The following is a 26,710-nucleotide window of genomic DNA, read 5'->3' as shown; positions in this document are numbered from 1 at the left end:
GGTAGGCAACACAGGGGAGAAAAAGGATGGAAAACAATGGGGGTGGGGTGGGTGAGCAAATAAAATGAGGCCACTCTTTAGGACACCCCAGAGAATCTTATTTCCCTTTTAACTTCCTATGTGAAGTTGCTACATTTTGCTGTTGCCTTTAAAAAAAAAAAAAAAGCCAAAAAGTAGAATAGAAAAACTGAAGGTTTGGAAAAGAAGACACTAGCTCGAATGATGGAAATTCCTTCCTGTTAATCTGCTTGTTCTGGACCTCTAGGTCTTGTGCTTTTTTTTACCCCAGTGTTCCCTTAGCCCTGCCCCTCTCCCATCAATGCCCTTCCCCTAATCCCTGTCCTGCTGTCCCTCCCAAACCTAGTCCAGCCTGGAAAAATTCCCAGTTTGTTCCCTAACGGAAAAACCTGAGCGCAATCTCAAGCCCTAGGTTCAGAGCCCTAGAGCAAGAGAACTCAAGCATCCCAGGACTGGTCTTGTCCCCAGGATGTCTAGCAAACATCCTTCATCCACCCCTCCAGTGCTCTGAGCAAAGTGGGGGTAGTAAGGGGAAGGGAGTCTGGGTTTATTTTAGGTCGGGACATGGGGGAGGTGTTGCTCTCTGGGTCAGACAGGGAGTGGGGATGGTGGGCGGTGACTCACAGATGATGGAGCCATCAGTTCCCCTAAGCAGAGACCTGAGTCAGGGTGATGACAGAGCCTGAGGGTTCATATAGTCGGATCCTGTACTTTCCGATTTCTCTCTTGGACACACATACAGTGCAATTTTTTTTTTTTTTTTTTTTTTTTTGGTCTTGATGCAGGATCTTAGTTCCCCAACCAGGGATTGAACCCATGCCCCTCGAAGTGGAAGCCCAGAGTCCTAACCACTGGACCACCTGGGAATTCCCTCAGCACTCCATCATTAGCAGCATCCAGACCCAGACTCATGGGATAACCAGGATCCTACTTTGTTTCCCAAAATACCCTCCTCCCACCACAGCTCCATATGCTGTATACCTGTCCTTCCTGCCTTCTCCTCTGAGAGAACAAACTCCCTCTCATTCCCCCACCATGGGACAGGAGGCGAGGGCCCCAAGAGACACAAACCCAATAAGCAACTCTGATCCTTTGGTCCTTTGAACTCTTTCCCACTCTTTTTTTGCATCCTATCACACTGAGTACATTATTAGATTTGTAACATCCCCAGAGTAAGTGAGAGAAGTTGCCCTGGCCAGAAGCCACCAACCTGGGGTCTCTGGTGGTCCCAGGTCTTTCCAGGCTTGCAAGGGCTAAGAAGGTTGATACCTGCCTCAATACATACCGACAGCCTATCTGTGCTCAGTACCGGAAATATCTCACTCCATCCATGCCACCCAACCAGGCTTCTTACAGGCTCCACAAGGCTCAAGATTATTCCCTGAAACCAGGATATCCAGCCTCCATGCACTCAGAATTTCCAGGCAATTTGAGAACCTAGAAGAAGCAACCCAAGTCTTGCCCCCAGAGAAATCTCACACACACACACACACACACACACACACTCTTCCATCCAGTTTCAGAGGATTAATGAATTGTGTTATCTAATCTTCCCCAACTCTATCCTAGGAACAATGGTCCTATGGTAAAGGTCCCTGCTCCAAAATCTTCCCCCTATAGAAAATCAGCTCAGTTTAATTTTCCAGTCTTTTTTAAAAATTATTTATTTTTGGCCGGCCGGCTGGGTCTTCATTGCTGCATGCAGGCTTTTTCTAGTAGCAGCAAGTGGGGGAGCTACTCGCTAGTTGCAGGCTTCTCACTGTGGTGTCTCCCTTGTTGCAGAGCAGGGTCTAGGTGTTCAGGGCCTTCAGTAACTGAGGTGCCAGGGCTCAGTAGTTGTGGCTCCAGGGCTTAGTTGCCCTGAAGCATGTGGAATCGTCCCAGATCAGGGATCGAACCTGTGTCCCCTACATTAGCAGGCAGATTCTTAACCCCTGGACCACCAGGGAAGTCCCAGCCCAGTTTAGAGGACTAAACTGACAGTGCTGTGGGGAAAGCAAGGACTTTGGGGTCAGTTGGGGTGAAATTTGGGCTCGGCCCCTTTCTTTCTGTTGCTCTTGTCTTAGTCGCTTCACTCTCTGAGCCTCAGTTTTGTAATAGTAAAGCGAGGATCCTAATACCTCCAGTGCTGGGTAGTTCAGAAGATGAAATGGGATAAAGGCAGTTTAAAGGTCAAGCCCGAGGCCAAGCATATAGCATATGCTAAATAAACTGTTAATAGTCCTCACCCCTCTCCCACCCTATTGAAACAGCATGGCTCCTGGCTCTAAAACTTTCACCTCTTTCCTAAAACCCCTCTGTGGAAATGCAGTCTCCTGGGTCTAAGCTTCAGCCTTCAGGGCAGGCAGGCTGGTGACAGCAGGAGTCTGTTGAGCATCCTGTCCTTGCCCTTCACCCTCTCTGCCACTCTGTCAAGCAAACCGTGATTAATAATAATCAGTCATCACAGCAAATCATTCTTGCGGAGCAATGAAGGGACAGAGGGTACCAGGGAGGTCAGATTTGAGAGAGGAAACAGAGACACCTGGAGACTCACCGTCTGGTCAGACACAAGCTGAGAGACACACAGAGAAAAAGCTGACATGAGCCAGAGCATTTAGCCGGCAGTGGGCTAAGAGAAGACAGCATTGGATTTAGAGTCGAAACACTTAGGTTCTAGACTCACCACTAACTCACTGGCTAGCCACATGACCTTGGACAAGTCTCTTCATTTCTCTACACCCATTTCCTCTTCTGAAGGAGAGGGTTGGGCTGATGACCCCTAGGAAATCCCTCTTGGCTGAACTTTCTAAGCAAGCTACCAGACCTGGAGGGCTACGGTGAAGCAGCTCCAACTAGGAGGGGACCCCAAGTGCAGGCCTGACCTGGGGCAGAGGAAGGGAGGGCCAGGCAGAGACAGGCATGGTGCGAGGAAAGTGTTGGGGGGTGGAGGAAAGTGAAAGGAGGTGTTGGGGCCACTGGGAGAGGACTTATAAGGGCAGAGAGAGCCAAGAGAGGAGGGATATTGGGGAGAGGAGAAAAGCCAGCCAGAGAATGACTAAGGGGCTCCCGGCATAAACAGGAGCAGGGAATGGACAGGGAGGGGGCCTGTTTGACTTGGCCAAGCTGGGGGTGTGGAGTGGGGAGGAGGACTGGGGCAGGACGCTATGTCCCCTGTCCCTCACCAAGGCTCCTGGGAGGAGCTGAGTCACACACCTCCCTCCCTGTACCCCTCCCCACCCCCACCCCAAGCTCCCAGACCCTGGGAAAATCTAGAGAGCTTGTGCCTGGGCTGAAAAAGGAACGAGTTGGGTTCACACACGTGCTCTGCTGGGTTATACAGGAGTCGGGCTTCATCGTGTCTCCTCCTAGAGAGGGTCTCAGCCCTCGGCTTGAGTCATTTTCACCTAGAGGTTACCTTCGCGGTAATGCTGTGCTTTAAGATCCTGACCCAGAGATTCTTTGGGTTCCTCGCCTAAGAGAGGGTCAGGACCTGCAGATGTGAGAGTGGGACCAGAGCCAGCATCACCCCACGGTCTGACCAGCTGGCCTCTCCCTTGGGCTGCAGCTGACTCTGGAGAGGGGCTTTTAAAAAAACAGCTGGGTGCTCTGGGACAGGAAGTAGAGTTTGAGGAGGAGACTCCTAGCAAAGGAAAAAGTATTGATTCTCGGCACTTGTATTCTGAGTCCCCCAAGCCAGAGTGGGGCAAGGGACTGGAGAAAAGGAGGGTCAGAGTTCCGAGGGAGGGGTGCATATTATTCTGGAAGGGGTGGAGTCCTGCAGGAAAAAGACAGGAAGAGGGCTGGAAAGGAGAGGAGGTTAGGAGAGAATCTAGGCCCCTTGGTCCCCCTCCCCCAGACTGAGATAAAGACTAGAATTCTGAAAGGTGATCTCATCACACAGAGCCAGGACTGGGGGAAGGGGTGGGCAGGGGGGTCACTGCCTTCTCCTGCTACAGTCGCTTCCTCTACATTCATAGGGAATCTTGGGAGAATGGGGTCCTGGGTTCCAGCTCCCAGGGCATAAGGGCAATAGAAGCCAAATGTTGGGCCCCTTTGCAAAACACTACCCCCACTGCCACCCCAACCCCGACCCCATCCCTTCCTACAATTCTCCAGGTTTGTAGCCATCAGGCCAGTTTAATCAAATAGACACAAAAGGGCCAAAGCAACCCCTTCTCCACCACCACCAGGCTCTTGGTCAACCTCCAGATTCTAAGAAGGGACATTTACAACCAAAAACGGGAAGGCTTGGACCACAAATCTCCTGGTGAATAACCGCAAACTCCTGGACCCCTGGGTTTTCCATTCTAGCAACTTGGGGGTGGGGCGCGGGGATCGGAGAGCAGTGTAGGTCCTCCATCAGATCAGGCTGACTGGGAGCACTCTGTACCTCCACTCCTGAGTCCCAAATCCAGCTGGCTGGAACCCAGGCACCCCGTGGCCCCGGAAGGCAAGGGGGAATCCCAGTTGGCCAGCTGCCAGAGGTGTCTCCTGTCTCTTTAGACCCCGGAGTCTCCTCCCTGAATTAGTGGGGGAGACCCCACACACATATTTCACACTCCCTCCGCCCTCCAGAGGTGATTCCTTTCCTCATTAGGAAATTCTCCACTCCCTTTTTCCGACTCCTTTTCCGAGCGTTTACGTTGTACATCTGGAAAGGATGCGAGAGGAAGGAGGGGGAAGCAGAGAGAAGGAGGGGGAGAGCCCAAACCCGCCCAGTCTGACCCAGTCCAGACAACCGGCCTCCAGCTGGGGCTGGGGCGAGGGAAGTGGAGAGGTGCGGCCCCCCCACGCCCCTTCGGGGTGGGGGGCGCGGGCTCAGCGTTCCAGGGACCCAGGAATGCCCCCCCTCCCGCCCCCCCGGCAGGCGGGGGGAGGGCTCAGCCGGGAGTTTGGCAAACTCCTCCCCGCGTTGAGTCATTCGCCTCTGGGAGGTTTAGGAAGCGGCTCCGGGTCGGTGGCCCCAGGACAGGGAAGAGCGGGCGCTATGGGGAGCCGGACGCCAGGGTCCCCTCTCCACGCCGTGCAGCTGCGCCGGGGCGCCCGGCGCGGACCCCGGCTGCTGCCGTTGTTGCCGCCGCTGCTGCTGCTTCTGCTGCCGCCGCCGCCCCGGGTCGGGGGCTTCAATTTAGACGCGGAGGCCCCGGCAGTGCTCTCCGGGCCCCCGGGCTCCTTCTTCGGCTTCTCGGTGGAGTTTTACCGGCCGGGGACGGACGGGTGAGTTGAGGAGGGTTGGCGGCGGGCTGGCGGAGGGCGGGGGTGCGCGCCTGGAGACTGGGGGCGCGGCTGGAGTCTGGAGGGGACCGAGGCTTGAGTTTGGGAGGCGGAGTTTGGAGGAACTGGGGCTGGAGTTGGGGGCCCGCGCTAAAGTTGGGGGCCTGCGCTGGAGTAGGGAGGGGACAGTGGCCGGCGTGGTGGGGGGGCAAGAGTTTGAGAGCGATCAGCGGAGAGACGTGTGTGAGGTGGGGAGAGGACACGAAGCTGCAAGCTGGAGAAGTCTGGGCAGGGGTCTTGCGGCCAGGAGAGAGGAGGGCGCGGGAAAGGAGAGCAGAGGGTCTCTGGTTGAGACTGGAGAACTGCGGGGACCGGAGGCGGATGGGGACGGAGAGGGCGCGGAGGCCAGGAGGCTTTTGGGAGCACTGGGGAACCCCGGGACCCCTGAGGGCCATTGTACTCAGAGAGGACGAGACGAAGCAGAATGAGCTGTATGGTGTGTGTGGGAGGCTGAAGGGGTCCCGGAGGTTAAATGGGGGCCAGCCTCACCCTCCCCTCCCCCCTCAGCTCAGACTGGGAAAGACCCGGGAGGGGGATGGTGGCTCCCTCCCCTTCCTCCTCAGTCTCCTACTCCGCCCGCCACCCCCTACCCCATCTCTGTTCAGACGCGGGGATCCGGGAAGTTGGGAGAGTCCCGGGACTCTGGTCCTGGGGGGCGCTGGGGCTGGGGGCTGGCTCAGCCAAGGGCGGGTACTGGGATGTGTCGGGAGGGGTGTGTATGCGCGCGTGAAGGGGGGTGGGCGGTTTCCCTCTTCCTCTAGCTCTTGGGAGGAAGAGAAAAGCTGATTTCCTGTAGCTAGTCGGCTGGAGCTGAATTGAGACCGGGACTTCTGGGGCTGGGGTCGGAAGCTGGGGAGACGCGGGCTCCGAGGGCCCAAGAGCGTCAGAACACAGGACCTCAGAGACCGGGAAGTCTCCAAGGAGGATCCCAGTTCCCAACTCAGCAGGGTAACAAGCAGCCTGGATCCTGTGTGCCAGGAAAACGGGGAGCCCACAGGCTTGGGGAGACAAGCTAGGCAACATAAAAACAAGGGTGTTTGCTTAAATGTGGAGAGTGAGGGGTAGTAAGAGGGGAAGGAAGCTGCTCCGGGGCTGGGACAGGGACTCCCGGGTGCCAGGTGACTGATCATCGACCTCTGGAGGAGTCCTCTTTCTACATCTCTGGGCCCTGAGCCCGCCACTGCTCCTCGCCATCGCCCCTCACCACTGCCCTTCACCACCACCACAACCACCCCTATATCCAGGTTTGATAGGCTCCCTGTCAGAGGTGAGCTGTTTTTACACATACAGTTAGCTGGTATCTACTCATTCCTTTCCTTTTGGATAAAAGGGGTTAATCTAGGTAATTTCACTTGGGTACAGGGACAGATTTCTCCTTTGTCTGGAGGACCTGAGGATGCGGAAAAAAGAAAGATGGTTAGGCTCCAGCTGTTGGTTCTGGACTATTCAAGGTCCCCACCCAACCCCCACCCCACCCCCCTGGCCTCTTGCCCAAACCCCATTGCATCACCCTGGCCTGGAGTCTCTGCCAGGCCTGGCCTTCCCCAGGCCCCCTCAAACTGCTTACCACAACCCTAATGGAGTAGAGAAGAGGGAGGGAGGGGATGGAATCCTTCCCCACATCAGGGCACCAGGGCTGGGGTCAGTTATCTGGCTCTTTACCTTCCTCTTACCCAACCCCCACCTAACAAGAGTGTCATCTCTCTTTTAAAACACGCCTCTGAAACATCTGGACTGTCACACATTCCAGGTTCCCTAGGTGTCTGTTTGGCCCCTGGCCTGATCCTGCAGTCCCCAAAGCCCTTTTCTAGAGCAGGACCCAGCATTCTCAACCCCTCCCCCTCCCCTTCTGCTCATCTCTCCTCCCAAGAGAACCCAGGTGTCCAGCTTGCACACCTCCCCCTCTCGTTTTCTCTGTACAAAGCACTCTTAGAATAGGACTTGGAACATTCCACCTCCCCAGTGACCTCCCTCCCCACCACAGCTGGGCCTCCAAGCCCTCCTCCCTGCAGGGGACAAACATAGCCCCTCACCTGGGGCCATCGCTCTCCCTCACCTCTCATGGTGGAAACTGAAACAGCATCAGAAGAGAAGTTCCATGGTAGGAAAGGGCCAGGCTTTAAGTCAGGTCGAGCTGCGTGTGCGTCCAGGCCCCACCTCTTACTTGTTTTGTGTGTGACCTGGGGTGAGCTACTTAAGACTTAAATCTTGGAACCTGATCTTCTCCTGAAAATCAGACACCTACCTTATGAGGCTGTTCTAAGGACTAATTGAGACAATATATATATAAAGGGACCTGGTCCACAGAGGGTGATCAGTATACATGGGAAGTCTGACTTTTATGAGGTACCTAATTTCTGTTTCTGGTTCCCTCCTCCCTGGTCACCACCTAGTTCTTTGTCTAAGTTTTTCACCATTTCTTCCTGGCTTTTAGTATTTGCTTATAGCAGTGATAGCTATAAGCACATTTCTTTGCATTTTCATACCAATTTTTCTGTTGGATCGTTACAAAAATCCTTGCCTTAGACAGATGAAGCTTATTGTCCCCATTGTGTGTATATATATGTGTGTGTGTGTGTGTGTGTATATATATATATATAAACTGAAGCTTCAGGAGTCATAGAAGGTTAGAACTAGAAGTTTGTTTAGAGACCATCCAAGGGCAACCCATCATCTTACAGGTAGAGAATTCAAGTCTTGGAAAGGGGAAATCAGTAACTTGGCCCAAGAGGTGTGCTTAAAAGGTGCACCAGCCTTAGCCTACCTCCTTAGCCCTTTGTAGTACTGCCGCAAGTAGAGGCAATGCTTCCTCCTCAGCCAGCCAGGCATCTCCCTGGAGAGTACACTGGGGGATCCAGAGCCAGGTGCCTCTGGCCTGGCTGGGGCTGCTGTAGGACCTGCAGGAGCCGAGTCCGGTGTCCATTTGCTACTCTCCACCCCCGACCTTGTTAGGCCATCAGAGTCAAACAGTAACCATGTATTGAACAGGAACTTGGTTAATCAGAAGCCTGACTGGCGAGATAATGGAGAGGAGGGGACAAATTGGCAACAGGGCAGACGAGGTAACAGGACTCCTGGCTTCTGGCTCTTCCATTGGAAAAGATTCTGAGTGATCCTGGACATGTGACTTAACTTCTCTGGGACTTAGTTTCCCCCTCTGTACAATGAGGACAGGGAACTGGATTAGCTGTATTTTTTGTTAAAGTTTTCTTTCTTCTTTTCCATCTTCCTTCCTTTCTTTTTTCTTTTCTTCCTTCCTTCCTTTCTTTCTTTTTCTTTCTAATTCAAATGACATCTTACCAGGGCATTCTACAGAAAACAGAGACAAGAGATTGCTCTGAAAGAAGAAGGGAAGCAGTGTCAGGACCAAACTGGCTTCTGCTTACTCCATGTGGCAGCCCTGAGGCTTCTCCAAGAAAGTCTTCAATCCCAGAGATGCCCTCCTTGGCGCCTTCCAGCTGGGGCAGCCTGTGTCTCCAAGAACCAGCTCTAGTATACCAGGGTTCTGAGGCTTCAGAATAAATTACGTCAATTACTTTTTCCCTTGGTCTCCATAGTTTGGAAGAATTTATCTGCCAAGCTGCACTGAGGAAGGAATAATTAATTCCTTTTTCCTGTTTTTTATCAACTAGAAGTTAGAACAAGAAGACATCCATAGCTGCCAATCAGAGCTTCTGACCAATATGAGATAACCAGGTTCCCCACAGGAGTTGATATAATTACAGCCCAAAGCAAATACACTTGAGGTTTTAATTAGCCTGGGCTGCCTTATCAGGTAAATGCATGATTTCCGTTAGGCTTTCTGAAATAATGAAAATAGCCCAAGGACCCTCCGTTGTTACCTTCTTGGACCCCTAGTAGGATCCATCTGCTGTAGGATTTAGGAAGCAAGAACTAGGAGTGGGAGAATAAGGATAAGCTATGTGAGGTGCCACGCCGGACACCGGGTGCCTTACTCGGCAGTGGGGGAGGGCACTATTGACTGGACTTGGAGGAGGTGCGAAGGAAGGGCCACGCATCCTCAGTTGTAAGCCACAGGCGGCGTGGGGCAGGTCTGGGTTGGGATCTGTGTCCATCGCCTGCGTGCCAGACCCCTTGAGCCTTCACTCAGCCACAGCCTAGGTCCCTGTCCCACAAGCCTGTGGGATTTATAAACCTTGTAAGGCCCCTCTCACACCTTCCCGCCCGGCCACAAACTCCAGGCTTCTTCCTCAGGCTTTGCTTCCCCCACCCAGAGAAGTGGTGGGAGACTCGAGGGTGGGAGTAGGGTCCCTTGGCCAAGGCCTGGAAGAGTATCAGAGCTCCGGAAGACTTTGAGGTAACCATTGCAACCTCTTCACCCAGAGGAAGCAGGAAAGGGTATTCCCAAGTCTCCACTGAGCTAGTGCCCGACCCAGAACTCCTGTACCACTGCTGTTTTCTGGAGCTGCCTCTGCTATGGGGGGGTTGCACCCCTCTCTCCCCCAGCCCTGGGGCAAGGCAATCTCTCCCCAACACCAACCTCACCTACTAGGCCTGGCAGCCAACCAGGTCACTGTGCCTCTGAGTAGCCAGCTCCCACCCACCCCCAGCTGGCTGTACCGCCTGAGTGAGAGGGGTGGGGCCCAGCAGGCGGGTGGGAGACAAACGGCGAAGTGAGAGGTTGGAAACAGACAGGAAGCCACAGGCAGTAAACATTTCCTGTCCCCAGGGTAACCGAGGCTGGCACCCCACCCCCCATCACTCCAGGAACTCTCACTTGGGGCCTCGCCTCCTGTTCCTCTGGACGCTTTCTTCTCCCTTCTCCGTCCCCATCCTCTGGTCCAGCTACCCTCACTTCAGTCCCTTGGAGCCGCTCCCCCTGGTGTTCCCATTCGTGTTCCTCTTGGACACCATCGCCCCTCCCTTACTCAAGTGTGTCTGCCTTTGTCACCCATCCTGTCTCCCACCCCATCCCCGTGTCTCACACACCCCTGATTTTGTGATCTCTATCATAATCTCAGACTTGGGGACTCCTGGTAAGAAAGGCTGATGAAGGGAAGCAAATATCAAGAAAAGGGTGGGTGTTGGGGGTGCTGAGAGCTGAAAGGGGCCAGAATGCAACAGAGATAGAGAAGCCCAAGATGTGAGACAGAAAAACAAAGGGGGACAGACCTAAAACCAGAACCAAGAGAACAAGCAGTCATAGGGCAGAGGAACAGATTGAGAAGCAGTGCCAGAGGCAGATACGGAAGGAGAACAGAGGCCAAGGCTGGCAGGGACACTGGGTCAGTTGCCCCGGCTGCCAGATGCAGTCCTCATGGGAGACTCTGGAGGAGAAAGCCCGGAGGGCTGCCAGCTGCACTGAGGCCTTGGAGGCAAAGGACCCAGAAGTGATAGAGGCAGAGCCAGAGGCAGGAAGATTACCCAGGACCTGCGCTGACACCACCCCATTACAGAGGACCCCCAGCAAAGGCAACCTTCTCCTCGTCATCTCAGGGGGAATGAGGCACCGTGTCCAGAACTAAGAGCCAGCAGAGCGAGATCTGAATTCAGATTTGAGGGATGGTGTATGGGAAAGGTGTTAAGAGGCTGAGACAGAGATCCAGCCAGGATGGGGAGGTCCCACCAGAGCCCAGGGTGAGGGCAGGCCCAGGCCCCGGGGAACAATCTGTGCTCACCATCCTCCAGGGCCTCTCTCCACTTCTACTGCCTGATTTCCAAACCTCACATTTTCCTCCTACACACCCCAGGGCTGGGCAGCTGGACACCTGGGTCTTGCCCAGAGAAGGGCTTTGGCTTGGGAGCAAAGGGTAGGTAAAAGGACTCGGGTTCCAGGGGCTGCACCTCCAGTCTTCACAGGTCCATAGGGGAGATGGGGAAGTTGGGGTCCAGGCCCTCTGGCCCCAACCCCTTCCCAGAATTGACTCTGTTTCCTCCTTCTAATGACAAGGGAAGGTAGGAAAGGAGACGGTGGGGGGAGGGGGAGGAGGGGCTGTGTTAGTGACAGCGGCACGTGGGGACCGCCTGACTCCAGCCTGTGCCTCTGGCATCCGTGGCATCTTCTGAGATATAAATACAACTCGGGGGGCATCTATCCCACCCCCAGCCAGCCCCTCCCCGCCTGGGGAGACTGTAGAAGAGTTAGGAGCCCCCCTGAAATGCCTCTCCTTTCCCCTCCGCAGGGTCAGCGTGCTGGTGGGGGCGCCCAAGGCTAACACCAGCCAGCCGGGAGTGCTGCAGGGCGGTGCCGTCTACCTCTGCCCCTGGGGCACCAGCCCGGCACAGTGCACCCCCATTGAATTTGACAGCAAAGGTAACCCACTTCGCAGGTCGGGAAGGGACTAAAGGGCGGGACTGAGGCTGGGGGGCGGGGCCCAGGCGGGATCGGGAGCGCGGGGCGGAGCCTAACCAGCTCCAGGGCCACGTGCTCCCCGGCTCTGGGACTCCAGCTCAGCGCAGCAGCGGTGCGGCGGCTCCCCGTGGCACTCACAGCACGTTCCCAGTCCAGCCCAGCCCAAGGAGGGCGGGCATGATTCAGAAACATGTGGCTCTCATTTTCCCTGAATCACCCACACTCTGGGAGGCCAGGGCAGTAACACAGACAAAGACAGGGAGAGTCACAGAACCTATTCCAATTCTTTTAACTAAGCACTGACTGAGTGATAATGCATGCCAGGCTCTGTGCTGTGTGCTGCAGGGGATTGAAACATGATTAAGCCACCGACCTCAAGGAGCTTAAGGTCCCAAGTAGATGCAGAGATGGACTAAGGGAGACAGGCTGAGAAATAGTAATAACGGCTAACACTTGAAGAACACTTGATATGCACTGGGCACTGTTGTTGGCGATTTACACATATTCACGCACTTCATCCTTTGAATGAGGGCATGAGGTATTATTATCCCCATTTTATAGGAAATGGGTTAAGTAACTTGTCTAAGGTCACACAGCTAGTAAAAGGTGGAGCATGGACATAAACTTGAGCAGTGTGGCTCCGTAGATCAACTGGGGTGAGGGGACAAAAGAGGAGAGCATCAAAAGTGGGGGAGGGGTGGTGTAAGAGCACAAAACCAATTGATTTTTTTTTAAGTATATATTTATTTACGTGGCTGCATCCAGTCTTCATCATGGCATTCGGATAGATCTTTCATCGAGGCACACGCACGCTCTAGTTGTGCTGCACAGGCTTAGTTGCTCTGAAGTGTGTGAGATCGTAGTTCCCTGACCAGGGATGGAGCCCATGTCCCCTGCATTGTAAAGTGGATTCTTCACCACTGAACCATCAGGGAAGTCCCTGATTATTATTATTTTTTTAATCTGAAAGACAGCTGAGAAGCAAAGGAATAAGAAAGGCTGTCTTAAGAAAGGCAGAGAGGGCTTGGAAGGATAGAGACAGACAGACAGACAGATGCATGAACACGTACACACATAGACATAGGGCAGAGATCCAGAGCTGTAAGAAAGGTCAAGGTCATAGAACAGGTGCTAAGACATAAGCCCAGGTGTAGACAGAAGTGTACCCAGAGGGTTGCCCTCTCAGGAAATAAGCATTCTTCCCCACCTTATCACAAGCATCCTTGTCCCAGCTGGGTGAGGAGGCAAGCACATCAGGGGACTGCAACTCTAGAAACCCCAGGTTCTGTGTGTGTGCACGTGGGTGTATGTGCACACGTGTAGCAGAAGATGAGTCAGGCCACAACAAGCAGATTGTAAAGACCCTTCCTCACTTTCCCTCCCATGAGTCATGCGCTCAGGGCTTGCAAGTGCCGAGGTACCCCCAGGCTGAGGGCAGGGGCTGCTCTAAGGCTCGGCTGCGCACAGCTGGCATGACCCCACTTTCTCACTTCCCCAAGGCTCTCGGATCTTGGAGTCCTCAACGTCCAGCTCAGAGGGAGAGGAGCCTGTGGAGTACAAGTCCCTGCAGTGGTTTGGAGCAACAGTGCGAGCTCATGGCTCCTCCATCCTGGTGAGCGCCCAGCAGGCTGAGTGCCATGATGGGCAGGAGGGGTAGTGGTTGGGGATAACAGCACAGTGAGGAGGGAGGGAAGAGAGGCCCTGGTGGACTAAACCTGGCGCCGCCTCTTCCTGGGCCCTCCCAGGCCTGCGCTCCCCTCTACAGCTGGCGCACTGAGAAGGAGCCGCAGAGTGATCCCGTGGGCACCTGCTACCTCTCCACAGGCAACTTCACCCAGATTCTGGAGTATGCACCCTGCCGCTCAGGTAGTGCAGGGGTGGCGAGTCCCCACAGCCCCGCACCCCCAACAGCCTTGATAGCCCACTGTCTGGCCCAGGGAGGTCCCTCTCCCCCTGCCTTCCCCAAACTCTCTGCTCTTTGCTGCCTGACCCTTCCCACCACCTTCTCCTTTTGCAGACTTCAGCCAAGAAGCAGGACAGGGTTACTGCCAAGGGGGCTTCAGTGCTGAGTTCACCAAGGTGAGAGGGGATCTGGGAGGAACCTGGCTGTGGGTGGTGGATGCAGGGGAATCAGGACCAAATGCAGACTCACCTTCTTCCCCTGCACAGACTGGGCGTGTGGTCCTGGGTGGACCAGGGAGCTATTTCTGGCAAGGTAAGTCCTTCCTCCATTGTCCCTGTGTCCGTCTCCCACACCCGGCCTCTCATCCCTCTCTCAGCCCAAGATCACCATCCTTCCTTCCTCTGCCCCTGTCCCAGTACTCCTCTTCCTGTCCTCTGAGACTTACCCGTCCTCTCCCACCACCCTCCAAAAGCTTCCCCCCAGGGGAACCAGACTCCTGAATATCTCCCCGTCAGCCCCCAGTGCCCCACTCCCTGCCACCTCCTCCTCTGGCCATCCCCTCCTTATCCCCTTCTCCAGGCCAGATCCTGTCCGCCACCCAGGAGCAGATTGCAGAATCCTATTATCCCGGGTACCTGATCAACCCAGTTCGGGGGCAGCTACAGACTCGCCAGGCCAGTTCCATCTACGATGACAGCTACCTGGGTGAGTGAGCAAGGGGGTGGGAGCTGCAGGGGGAGAACCTCAGGGGGCCCCTGTCCTCACTCACCCCTCGCCTCCCTTCTCCCACCCAGGCATCCCCAGCCCCCCGCCCCATGTGTCATGGCTGACTATGAAGGCTCAGTAGGGGTGGGGAAGGGATGGGCCAGGACAGAGTGGTCCCCAAGGCAAGAAACCTAATATCCATCCACCTGTCCCCCAGGATACTCTGTGGCTGTGGGTGAATTCAGTGGTGATGATAGAGAAGGTGAGTATGTCCCGGCTGGGGCCAAGGGAGGGGGCAGATGGAGACCCCAGATCTGGAGCCCCAAGGACTGAGACATTTTTGTCTGACTCCCCTTCCCCTGCCCTTAGCCTGCAACCTTCTCTTCCCTTTCCAGACTTCGTTGCTGGTGTGCCCAAAGGGAACCTCACCTACGGCTATGTAAGGCCCAGCCTGACCCTCCCTCCCCTCACCCCCCTCCCCTGCCTAATCACAAAGAACCATGCATGGTGATTTGGGAGGGCTCAAAAGGTGGACCAGAACACAGGCTCTTGGGTCAGACCAGGGTTCAAGTTCTGGCACTTACTCTGGATGAATCTGTGATTTATTCCTATCCCACTTCATTCCATAAAAATCTGAGTCTGCTTAACCTCTCTGAGCCTCACTCTTCTCTGAATAATGGGATAATAATAGTTCTGACCTCACAAGGCTCTTGTAAGGATGAAGTGAGATAAGGCACGTGAAAGTACTTAGTGAACTCTTAGGCAGGGTACAACTGTAGTTGTTATTATTAGACCATGGCGAGTGCTTTAGAAAGGATATAGATGAGAATGCCGTAGGGGTCCATTCAATTACCAACATTTATTAGGGCAAGGTATGAGATAAGATGAATAAGACATCACACCCCATCTTGTGCGGCTTCTAATCACATATGTAAGATAAAACATACATATGATGGTAATCTAGCGTGCAGCTCCTATGCATAAGCCCCTCAGTGCATCGGGCGCTGTCCACTCATGATTTCTATTCTTCCCAACAAGCTTATCGGGGGAGATATTACCAGTCACATTTTACACATGAGAAAGCTGAGACTCGAAGAGACCAAGTAAGTTGTTTAAGATCACCCAGTTAGTAAGTGGCTAGAGATTTTAAAACCAGACCTGTCTTATTCCAAAGTCAGCATTCTTTCTGCACTAACATAAATTTCAGGAAAGTGGTTAAGATGATACAGCAGTTTAGGGGGAGTAAGATCCTCCTTTCTAGGGTGGGGATGGATCAGAAAAGGTTCTATGAAAGACCAGAGGAGATGAGGAAAGACAGCATCCTAGACAGGAGCATGAGAAAGGCGTGGAAGGAAAGGGAAACAGTTCAGGCCAGTTCAGCATGGGCTGACTGACAGTAGAGAGACTAAAGAGAGATTGGGGGATTCTTTGGTGCTCCAGTCATTATGAATCCATGCTTTCAATGCAAGGGGTCTGGGTTCAGTCCCTGAACATAAGGGAACTAGATCCCTTATGTCACAACTAAAGATCCTGCATGCCACAACTAAGACCCAGTGCAGCCAAATAAACAAAAAGAGAGGCTGGGCAAAAACAGGTTGGGTCTAGATTCTCCAGGGCCTCAGAGGACCAGCCAGTAAGCTGAGATTGGGCCGTGGCTGCAGGGAACCACCACGATTTTACAAGCCAGCAGTGCCCCTCCTAAACCAGCTCTAGGGTGATCAGTCTCAGTGTGGTGGGGAAGGGCACTGGGGGGAAGGGAATGTCCAAGGGAGGGGGAGACCAGGGCTTTCTCCAGCATTCCTTGGGGAGGGTGCACAGCAGAGGAACAACAGCAAGACTGGGGAAGAGAACGAGGAGTCAAGAGACCCGTAGAGCCCATCACTAAGGGGTGACATGGGGGAGACGTGAGTGTATGTGGTTTGGGAGGGCTGGGGCATGAGGCTTCAATCATTCAGCTAATAATTAGTGAGTGTCTGCTCTCACCAAGCATGACTTTAAGCTCTGGGGAGAAAGCAAAGAACAAAACAGCTCCTGCCTTCACTGATCTCACATTCTAGTAGCTAGATCAGATGCACAACAGACAGATAAGTATGGAATGTCAGGAGTGGTTGATAGGTGACATGGAGGAAAATAACGAAGTCCACCTGAGATGGCGCTACCAGTATAGAGATAAGACTATGGCGAAGGCAAAGCAAAGAAGGGAATTATGGGACAGGTGGTCTGTGTCTCCAAGGAATGACTGCCCCTGGGTATCCTGCACCCATTTGTCCTTCATCCGAGTCTGGGACCAATGGGTGTATCTCCTCATCCCCAGGTCACCATCCTTAATGGCTCAGACATCCGATCCCTCTACAACTTTTCAGGGGAACAGGTGAGGACACCCCCTCTACAACCCAGCTTGGCCCTCTGCCAACCAAGCCCTGGCCCTGAGTCATAAGCTCAGCCCAACTTCTCAGGCTCCCTGGAGTCCCTGACTTCCCCCCACAGCCCTTGTTGATTGACTCCCCGGTACTGACCTGCTGCTGCTCTGTCCCCCTGCCAGATGGCCTCCTACTTTGGCTACGCAGTGGCCGCCACAGACATCAACGGGGATGGGTGAGTAGTGGAGAAGGCACAGTGGTGCCCTCCCCAGGGGCAAGGAGTGGGGGTGGGACAGAAAAATGCAAGGAGAGTTCCTCCCTGGATTCTCCTGCCTGCATACCCTTGGCTCAGGGGCAAGGAGAGAGCTGAGTGCCAAAGGCCAGAAGATCTCAGGTCCCTCCCTTGGGTGGGAAAGAGCCGGGAATCCAGGGTGCTTGGGCTTTTCTGGCACTGGGACTGAGGAGGGGACGGGGAAGGGCAGGGTCTCAGGATGCCGGTGTTTGCCCCATCCTCAGGCTGGACGACTTGCTGGTAGGGGCGCCCCTGCTCATGGAGCGGACAGCCGACGGGCGGCCGCAAGAGGTGGGCAGGGTCTATATCTACCTGCAGCGCCTGGCTGGCATGGAGCCCACGCCCACCCTGACCCTCACTGGCCAGGATGAGTTTGGCCGGTTCGGCAGCTCCCTGACCCCCCTGGGGGACCTAGACCAGGATGGCTACAATGGTAAGCACTGTATGGGCTCAAGTGGCTGAGGAGGAGCCAGGGGCCTGAGTCAGAAGGGATCTGGGGAGAGGTGACTGTCAGATAAGATAACCAAGACCTCCCAGCGTCTCCTGGAGGATTTTAATCCCAATGTCTAGATCTTGGGGCTTGAAGAGTTTAGCATTACTGGGAATGACAGATGGGAAAAATAGGATCCTGGGTCCTGGGGTCTGGTGGTAGAGATTTGAACTCCTTGACTCCTGGCCTGCTGACTGGTATGTGTTGTGTGTTTTGCAGATGTAGCCATTGGGGCTGCCTTTGGTGGGGAGAACCGGCAGGGAGTGGTGTTTATATTCCCTGGGGGCCCAGGGGGTGTGGCGTCTAAGCCTTCCCAGGTTCTGCTGCCCCTGTGGGCAGCTGGCCACACACCGGACTTCTTTGGCTCTGCCCTTCGAGGAGGCCGAGACCTAGATGGCAATGGATACCCTGGTGAGTGGTGCCCGAGGCCCTTTTAACCTGAGAATTCCCTGGTCACAAACCCCGTAGCCTCTCTTAACGTATTTGCCTAAGCTCCTGGGTGCAGTTCTAGGATGATGCCACCAGATGGCAATGCCCCCTCACTTCAGCCTCCTTGAACAACGCAGCTAGAAGGGGTTGGGAAGAATTCTGTTTGGGGGCCTGCTGTAAGGGGTAGTTTCTTTTGATTTCTTGCAGATCTGATTGTGGGGTCCTTTGGTGTAGACAAGGCTGTGGTATACAGGTATGAACTCGGGCAGGGGGCAGCCTGGGAGACATGGGAACTGGGGGATTTCTCAACAGGGCTGAGTTGGGGAAAGTGTACAAACCGGGATCCCAGGGCTTGGGCATCGGCTTCCTGTGCCCGGGTTCCTGAGGAGCCTTAGTTCTTTGACCCCCACGTTCACTCTTGGCAGGGGTCGCCCCATCGTGTCTGCTAGTGCCTCCCTCACCATCTTTCCTGCCATGTTCAACCCAGAGGAGCACAGCTGCAGCTTGGAGGGAAACCCTGTGACTTGGTGAGTAGTGGGGTGGGGGCGGGAGATTGCAGGATTGGGTCTGGGGGTACTTCATCTGTGCCTGGAAGTGGGGAGGGAGAGCAGGCCTTTGGAAGGGGACACATGGGACTGTCCCAGTCAGGGTCTGTCTGGGAGGCAGGCAGAGAATGCGATGCCTCTTTCAGGTGAATACACCAGCTTTCCTTTTGGTCCTCTAGCATCAACCTCAGCTTCTGCCTCAATGCTTCTGGAAAACATGTTCCTGACTCCATCGGTGAGGGAGACTGCCTGAACCTTTCAGGCACTGGGGCAGGGGTGGAGGGGCTGGGGACTTGGGGACCTCTTTTCTCTCTGGATAAATTAGGAGGGAGGGGAAGATGCTCCTTAATGTACATGCACGGCCACAGGCTTCACGGTGGAGCTCCAGTTGGACTGGCAGAAGCAGAAGGGCGGGGTGCGGCGGGCGCTGTTCCTGGCCTCCCGACAGGCCACCCTGACCCAGACCCTGCTCATCCAGAACGGGGCTCGGGAGGACTGCAGAGAGATGAAGATCTACCTCAGGGTAGGGGCAGGAGGGCAGGGCCTGGACTGGCTTGGGGAGGGTGGCCACATAGAACTGGGGACCCCTCCCAAAGGGAAGAGGACTGGGAGATTCCAGTGAAGGTCCTGGGGCTTTGGGGGGCTGGGGAAGGGTGCCTTTCTGTCCGAGGAGCTGGGAACCAGGCTGCCTCAGAAGCAATGAGCACGGTTGTTTGGACACCTAAATTCTTGAGGGTCTTGCATGGACAAAGGGAGATGTGAGAGGATGAGGAGCAGGGCCGCCAAGTCCCCTGTGTCCCCTGACTCTGTGAACCCTCCCCCCCACCGCCGCCCCAGAACGAGTCAGAGTTTCGAGATAAACTCTCCCCGATTCACATCGCCCTCAATTTCTCCCTGGACCCTCAAGCCCCAGTGGACAGCCACGGCCTCCGGCCAGTCCTACACTACCAGAGCAAGAGCCGCATAGAGGACAAGGTGAGGCAGGGTGGGGAGACAGGCCGGGAGGAGAGGGGCCTGGGCCCCTGGAGCGGGGAGCCGACAGCTTGGGAGGCAGTCACAACTCCCCCTCTCAAGGCTGCCCCACTCCCCAGGCTCAGATCTTGCTGGACTGTGGAGAAGACAATATCTGTGTGCCAGACCTACAGCTGGAAGTGTTTGGGTGAGTGAAGGCTGACGTCAGGCTGGGGGGTTCCAGATGCTGAAGTTGCCTAGCAGGACACATGGAGCTTGGAACCACCTGGGAAAGAAGAGGAACATATCAGCTGGCTGTGTGACCTTGGGAAATGACGCAGCTTCTCTGTATAATGGGAATAATAGCATCTATTTCTCTAGCTTTTTGGAAGGATTAAATGAAATAATCTACATAAAGCATCTAGCCTAGTGCCTGCCATAAAGCTAGAAGTCAGTGGAGGTGTCTATTATTATTATATTATTATCGTTATGGCCCATTGTCTGGCTCAGGGATTAATTCTCCAGCGTCCCTGAGCCCCATGTGTCCCCTCCAGGGAGCAGAACCACGTATACCTGGGTGACAAGAATTCTCTGAACCTCACCTTCCACGCCCAGAATGTGGGTGAGGGTGGCGCCTACGAGGCAGAGCTTCGGGTCACAGCCCCTCCGGAGGCTGAGTACTCGGGACTCGTCAGACACCCAGGGGTGAGTGAGGACCTGCAGGAGGGATTGGGAGGAGACCCTGCCAGAGGGACAGCGAAGTCTTACCTGCACCCACCCCACCTCCAGAACTTCTCCAGCCTGAGCTGTGACTACTTTGCTGTGAACCAGAGTCGTCTGCTGGTGTGTGACCTGGGCAACCCCATGAAGGCTGGGGCCAGTGTAAGTCTGGGACCATCTCACGCCAAGCTGAGCTGGGGGAAGGGAAGGAGGGCTGCAGTCGGTGTGTGGCAGACGCCCGGTCTAACAGCCTGCTTGTCCATTTTCCCTGTCCCGCAGCTCTGGGGTGGCCTTCGGTTCACAGTCCCTCACCTCAGGGACACGAAGAAAACCATCCAGTTTGACTTCCAGATCCTCAGGTAGGGAGGGGGCGGGGCAGGGGCGGAGTCTGGCGCAGGTGGCCTTCTGGCGGGGCTCTAGCACCATCAGAGTCTCTCCTCCGTCCCACAGCAAGAATCTCAACAACTCGCAAAGCGACGTGGTTTCCTTCCGGCTCTCGGTGGAGGCTCAGGCCCAGGTCTCTCTTAACGGGTCAGTGCCCGGGCAAAACGGGGCGTCTCTGGGAGGGGAGACGGACTTCACTTCTAGCAAAGGAGGCATATGAAATGGGGTCCCTTCCACTGTCCTCTAAACCACCCTGCTCTGCAGTGTCTCCAAGCCCGAGGCAGTGCTATTTCCGATGAGCGACTGGCATCCCCAAGACCAGCCGCAGGAGGAGGGTGACGTGGGCCCTGCTGTCCACCACGTCTATGAGGTGAGCGGGCTGCTGGGAATGGAGGGCGGGGCTAGAATGAATGACAGGGAAGGAGGGGCCAGTATGAGTGACAGATGGCTGGGGCCAGCCTGAGGGGCTGAGGAGAAGAGGGGCAAGGGAGAGGTAAAGGCCTGGACCGGATCAGTGAGAGACCAGCCAGCTGAGTGACTTAGAAGGGAAGGATGGAGCCACCTCCAGGAGAGTTGGCTGGAAAGGATTTCTTCTCTGCCCGTCGATTTCCTGCCTCACTCCTGAGACTCAGAGCAGGGAAGAGTGGGCCACTGGGACCCGGGTCTCAACAGGGCAGAATCGCTCCCTCCCTTCCCATGATGACTGTGCCTTCCTCTCCTCAGCTCATCAACCTGGGCCCCAGCTCCATTAGCCAGGGCATGTTGGAGCTCAGCTGTCCCCATGCTCTGGATGGCCAGCAGCTCCTCTACGTGACCAGGGTCACAGGACTCAGCAACTGCACCACCAGTCACCCCCCCAACCCAGAGGGCCTGGAGGTGAGGGGCCTAGGGACTGGCTGGGAGGTGGGGGGCACCAAGTCGATGGTAGTTGGGGAAGGTCACAGGGACCTGGAAGAGCTAATGAGGATGTGCCTGGAGCTAGGACTTAGGCCACTGGAAGGCAGTCAGAAGTCCCACAGATGCCTTGAGGCCCTGGGAGGGGAAAAGATTGTTTTAAGCACTGCACTTCTGTCTTTCTGCCTAAAGTATCCCTCCCTGACTCCATGCCCTGGCATACTCCTAGGGCCCAGCTCAGCACCACCCCCTCTGGAAAGCCTTCTTCAGACCCACTCCCCAAAGTTCATTTTATTCATAGACAACATTTAAATTAAATGAATGACTGTACAGAACCATGTTACCGGCTCAGGAAATATCACAGTAACGAAAATTCACAAGGTCCCTACTCTCGTGGAATTAGAGGAGGGTAATAAACAATAAGGCTTCCCAGGTGGTACAGTGGTAAAGAATCTTCCTGTCAGTGCAGGAAATGCAAGAGATGAGAGTTCTATCCCTGGATCGGGAAGATCCCCTGGAGTAGGAAATGGCAACCCCCTCCAGTTTTCTTGCCTGGGAAATCCCATAGTTAGAGGAGCCTGGTGGGCCACAGTCCATGGGGTCACAAAGAGTCAGACATGACTGAGCAACTGAACGTGTGCACACAATGAACAATAAAAATTAAAAAGAGAGAGGAACAGATATTGAAAAGTGATGAAAGTACAGTGCTCACATGCTAGGGTGGGGTGGAGCTGGGAGCCTGTTTGAGCTGAATCATCAGGGAAAATCTTGAGGAGGGAACAGGTGAATTGAGTATGAAAGATAAGGATGAAACTGCTTGTGAAGACTCAAGAAAGAGTATTCCAAGCAGAGGGAACAGCCAGTGCAAAGGCCTCAAGGCAGAGACAGTGCCCTAATTATTTATTGACACATCGCCTCCTCCTAAACTCCAGGGGCCAAATCTTACTCGTTTCCATATTTCAACAATGAGTTTGCTGCCTTGCCATAGGAGGTGGTCAGTTGCATGGATGGAAGACCAGGTCAAAGCTGCTGCAGACCCCAGATGCAGGCTGACTCAGATGCTGTAATGAGGTGGGAGAGGCATCTAATGGTCTCTTTCCTCTTCCAGTTGGATCCTGAGGGTTCCCAGCACCACCGGCTGCAAAGACGGGATGTTCCAGGTCGGAGCCCTGCCTCCTCAGGGCCTCAGATTCTGGTAAGTTGTCCTGGGAATGAGGTCTGGGCCCAAGTGTTGAGTACCTCTGTGGGTCCTCAGAGCCACGAGAAGGGCAGAACTCACAGTTCAAGCCTCCTATTTCTTCCCAGAAATGCCCAGAGGCAGAGTGTTTCAAGCTGCGCTGTGAGCTGGGGCCACTGCACCGGCAAGAGAGCCGAAGTCTGCAACTGCATTTCCGCGTCTGGGCCAAGACCTTCCTACAGGTGAGGGAGCCTCACCTCAGTCCTGACCCCTGACCCCTGACCTTCAGGTATGCTGGACTGACCCCCACTTTCCCCACTGCCCTAGCCACCCCCTTTGGTGACTGGGACCCAGGCAGCCCCGCTCCCCTCCCTCACCGTTGTTTGGACAGGGCTGTATGTACTTGGCGACACCTAGTGGCCTCACTGGGAGCGACAGCTTCCCTTTTCTGGCCCATTCAGAGGAGGGGAGGGCTGGAGGGAGACCAGCCGGCAAATAAGGACAGAAAAACAGAGACAGAGACGGAGGATGAATCCATCGTGCAGAGGCAAGCAGATGTATAAACAGGAAATAGTCATTTGTTGAGTGCACACTATGGGCTAAACATTGTCCTAGGTGCTTAGCCCATTATTAATGACTCAAGAAATTTTTTTTCTATTGAACATGCCATTATCTAATTATCCACTATTCAGTTATAACTATTTAGATACATATTTATTTTCTCTTATAAGGAATGTAGAGAGAGATTCAGAGAATGAGTTCAAAATAGTGAAAGATTATAACCAGAGCCAGAATCTGGGGAGCCCTATGTCCTCCAGATGCCAAGAGGGGCCACCCTGAACACCTCTCCCCCACCCACAGCGGGAGCACCAGCCATTTAGCCTGCAGTGTGAGGCCGTGTATGAAGCCCTGAAGATGCCCTATAAAATCCTGCCTCGGCAGCTTCCCCAGAAGGCGCTGCAGGTAAGTCTAAGGCCAGCAGGCTGGGCCATGGAAGACAGAGTTCTGGGCCTGGCACGAGGACTACATGACGGGGGCTGGCCCGATTATGGTGACAAACGTTGACTGAGCGCCTACTATGTGCCAGGCACTCTGCTAAGTCCTGGGAATACAGTGATAAGCAAGATGGACAGGGCAGTGAGAAGACTGTGACAAGGGTCAGCATGTTTATGGGACCACATCATAGACACACTTGGACACAGACTTGCAGAATTGGGAAAGGCTGTCTGGAAGAAGTGATGTTTAAGCAAGACCTGAAGAATCCATGGGATCTACCAGGCTAACCGGTCAGGAAAGGAGTCTTTTCTGGGGAGAGGAAATGAGCAGGTGTGAAGGCCCGAAAGAAACAATAACGCACATTTTAGAAATTTGAAGTTCAGAATTCTGTTAGCCTAAAATGGGAGAGGAGAGAGGATCTAAGTCCAGTGGCAAGTGGGAGCCAAGTTTAGGGTGGGAAGAACCAATGACTTTTCAGTGACCTCTCCTGGCTTGCTCCCCAGGTGGCCACGGCCGTGCAGTGGATCAAGGCAGAAGGCAGCCACGGAGTCCCTCTCTGGATCATTATCTTAGCCATCCTCATTGGCCTTCTGCTCCTCGGTCTGCTCATCTATATCCTCTACAAGGTCAGCCACATCCTACTCGACTTGGCCTTCTCTCACCAGGTTCTGCCCTTGACCCAGCACACTCCCTAGTATCTGCCTCCAGACCAGGTCTCCAGCCACATGCATCCCCTCTGGACACTGCCTATACCCTTCTTTCATTCTACAGCCCCTAGCTTAGAAAGAGTTCTCTTGAATCAAGCTGATACGTTTACCAATACTTTCAAAATCAAGGTGACTCACAAGCGGCCAGTGTGCGGCATATGTGTGTGTCACCTCCAACCAGAAGCCCATGGTAGCCATCACTAACTGATCATACTCTAGCAATAGCCTCAGAATCCTTCTCAAGAGGCAGCCACTTCTAGGCGGCGAGACTTCAAATCTGTTTGCCATCCCTGGCTTAACTGGGGGCATTTTTACAACACCAAAGCAGCCCAGCCTAAGCCCTCCTGGCCCATTAGACCTCTTGGAAAGGTAGTCTTCACAGCCTGAATTTGGGCCACTTTTGCAAGATGGGGAGATTGGAAGCACTGAAGTCATCTTCGTCCCCTCCTGGGATAAGATCTGCAGAGAACTAACTCATTCTCCCTCCTTTCTTCTCATTAGCTCGGATTCTTCAAACGCTCCCTCCCGTACGGCACCGCCATGGAAAAAGCTCAGCTCAAGCCTCCAGCCACCTCCGATGCCTGATTCCTCCCAATCTTGAAGGCCCAGTGCCCCCACCCTCAGTCTACTGACAGGGAGGGGGCTGGGCGCTTCCTGAAGGTGCTGAGGGCCAGGGAGAAGCTCCTCTCCCCAGCCCAGAGACATACTTGAAGGGCCAGAGCCGGGAGGTGAGGAGCTGGGGATCCCCTCCCCCCATGCACTGTGAAGGACCCTCGTTTACACATGCCCTCCTCATGGATGAGGGAACTCAGATCCAGGGACAGAGGCCCCAGCCTCCCTGCCACCTTTGCATTTTGGAGAATTTCCTGAAAACACCTTGGAACCAGAACTAGGGGATCCAATCCCAGTTCTCCGGCTCAGATGTGGCACCAGGACTTCCTGTCCAGCTCCAATCCCGCAGAGATCTGTCGCCGGCCTTGCCAGAGATCCACAGGAAGCCCCCAGCTAAGAGCCTGGAACCTGGGGAGCGAGACATGGCAGCTCTGGACAGCCCCCACCCCGGTGGGCCAACAAAGAACACTAACCATGGACGGCACCCCAGGCCCAGCTCAGGACAGATCCCACACCAGGATCCACGCTGGCCCAGAAGCAGCTCCAAGGGGAACCAGAACTTTCACAGGGCCAGATCGAACCTGGGGCCTCTGGGGCCTGAAGTTCATCTGGGACCCAGACTCAGACATTGGTAACCTAACTAGGCAGATCCAGGACATTTGAGCCTGCTCCAGACCTGGGCCTGGAGACCAAATCCACCTCTGACTCAGGAGAAGTCAGGAATTGCCCAGGACCCTGAAGGGGCCATGATGGTAACAGATCTGGAACCTTAACCCTGGCTCGACATAGGCCCTCTCAGTCCTCCACAGAAAGGGGAGCCTGCTGTCCCGGGCCTGCGGGTTTGGGTTCTGCCCACCAGCTGCACTGACGCTGCCCCTCCTCCCCCTACCCAACCCTCCCCTCACCTCGGCTCCGGACACCCGGGACTTATTTAAACTCTGTTGCAAGTGCAATAAACCCGGCCCGGTGGCCCCACTGATCAGAGCTGGAATCTGTCCTCTCCCTACTCTTTCCAGATCTTTCCTGGAACCAGACCTCTTGGTGGATAGGAAATGTTTCTTGGAGTTTCTTTTCACTGGGAGCCAGGAGTATGACCCCCAGGAACTGTGGAACTAGTTTTGGGGTTACCTTTTCTTACATGGAAGGGGTGAAAGCAGGGCTTGACTCCTGCCTATCCTCCAGCCCCACCAGATCTGATCCCAACACCTCTAAGAGAACAGGGAGAGGAATTCCTTCTCTTTGGATTTGAGAGTTAGGGAAGAATACAAAAGGAGAGGTCAGAGCTGAAGGTGGAGGAAGATGGCCCAGAAGATTCACTTGGGCTTCCAGAAATTAGAATAAGGAAAAGGGTTGAGAAAAAAGGCCACAGAACTAAATCAGAAGAAAGCCAGTTGGGTTTGTGTTTTGTTTTCATTACCCATTGTATTCCAGTGGGTAGAGGGAATGTTAAATAGTTTACATACATTATCTCATTTAATTTCTGTCAAATTAAATGTGCAAGGCAGGCACAATTAACCCCATTTACACAAGAGGAAATTGAAGTCCAGAGAAGTTATGTAACTTGCCCAAGGTCACAGAGTCTAATTCAGCCTTGCCTGACTGTGAAAGCCCATATTCTTAACCAACATGACAGACAGTTCAGGTCTTTGAAGATAAATTAAAGTGAGGGAACCCCTCAGCATCCTCTGTCTCCTCCAGGCCTATCTTAAACTAATGTCCAGCAAGAGCATGGGGAAGGGTGCTGAAATTCAAATGGGACTGTTAGAGGCAAAGGTGTCTATGTCCTGCTAGACTGAGGTCAGCCACCAGAGGGCAGCACACTCACAAATTTATGGGAATTTGGGGAAGGGAGGCTATGTATGAGGTCCTCCTCACCCTCTTCCCCCATCAAGACAATTCTTATTAACTTAGGCTCCTGCCTCGCAGTTCCAGCATGATCTCAAAATATCTCTCCCGGG

General features: G+C 54.3%; 1 protein-coding gene across 1 annotated transcript; it reads left to right on the top strand.

The window, feature by feature from the left end:
• The first annotated feature begins 4,746 nt into the window (after positions 1–4,746).
• On the top strand, positions 4,747–25,736 carry ITGA5 (integrin subunit alpha 5). The gene is made up of 30 exons (XM_055584949.1): positions 4,747–5,217; positions 11,418–11,548; positions 13,087–13,199; positions 13,333–13,453; positions 13,605–13,666; positions 13,757–13,802; positions 14,070–14,195; positions 14,413–14,457; positions 14,591–14,634; positions 16,510–16,566; positions 16,738–16,790; positions 17,072–17,280; positions 17,557–17,748; positions 17,974–18,019; positions 18,192–18,293; positions 18,491–18,546; positions 18,680–18,834; positions 19,149–19,286; positions 19,403–19,470; positions 19,817–19,967; positions 20,052–20,144; positions 20,262–20,341; positions 20,433–20,513; positions 20,631–20,736; positions 21,090–21,242; positions 22,369–22,455; positions 22,566–22,679; positions 23,299–23,400; positions 23,937–24,059; positions 24,642–25,736. The coding sequence occupies exons 1-30, from the start codon at positions 4,841–4,843 to the stop codon at positions 24,723–24,725; spliced, it is 3,315 nt and encodes a 1,104-aa protein (XP_055440924.1). The 5' UTR covers positions 4,747–4,840; the 3' UTR covers positions 24,726–25,736.
• The last annotated feature ends 974 nt before the right edge of the window (positions 25,737–26,710 follow it).

Source organism: Bubalus kerabau, chromosome 1 (genome assembly GCF_029407905.1).
Source record: "Bubalus kerabau isolate K-KA32 ecotype Philippines breed swamp buffalo chromosome 1, PCC_UOA_SB_1v2, whole genome shotgun sequence".
NCBI lineage: Eukaryota > Metazoa > Chordata > Mammalia > Artiodactyla > Bovidae > Bubalus > Bubalus kerabau.
The sequence above is the reverse complement of the archived record's forward strand: the minus strand, read 5'-3'. Positions and strand labels throughout refer to the sequence as shown.

Coding starts and splice junctions, on each gene's coding strand:
- ITGA5 (XM_055584949.1), top strand. CDS start 4,841: ATGCCCCCCCTCCCGCCCCCCCGGCAGGCGGGGGGAGGGCTCAGCCGG. Junction 14,635..16,509: donor GGAACCTCACCTACGGCTAT/GTAAGGCCCAGC, acceptor CCTCATCCCCAG/GTCACCATCCTTAATGGCTC. Junction 20,342..20,432: donor TTTGACTTCCAGATCCTCAG/GTAGGGAGGGGG, acceptor TCCGTCCCACAG/CAAGAATCTCAACAACTCGC.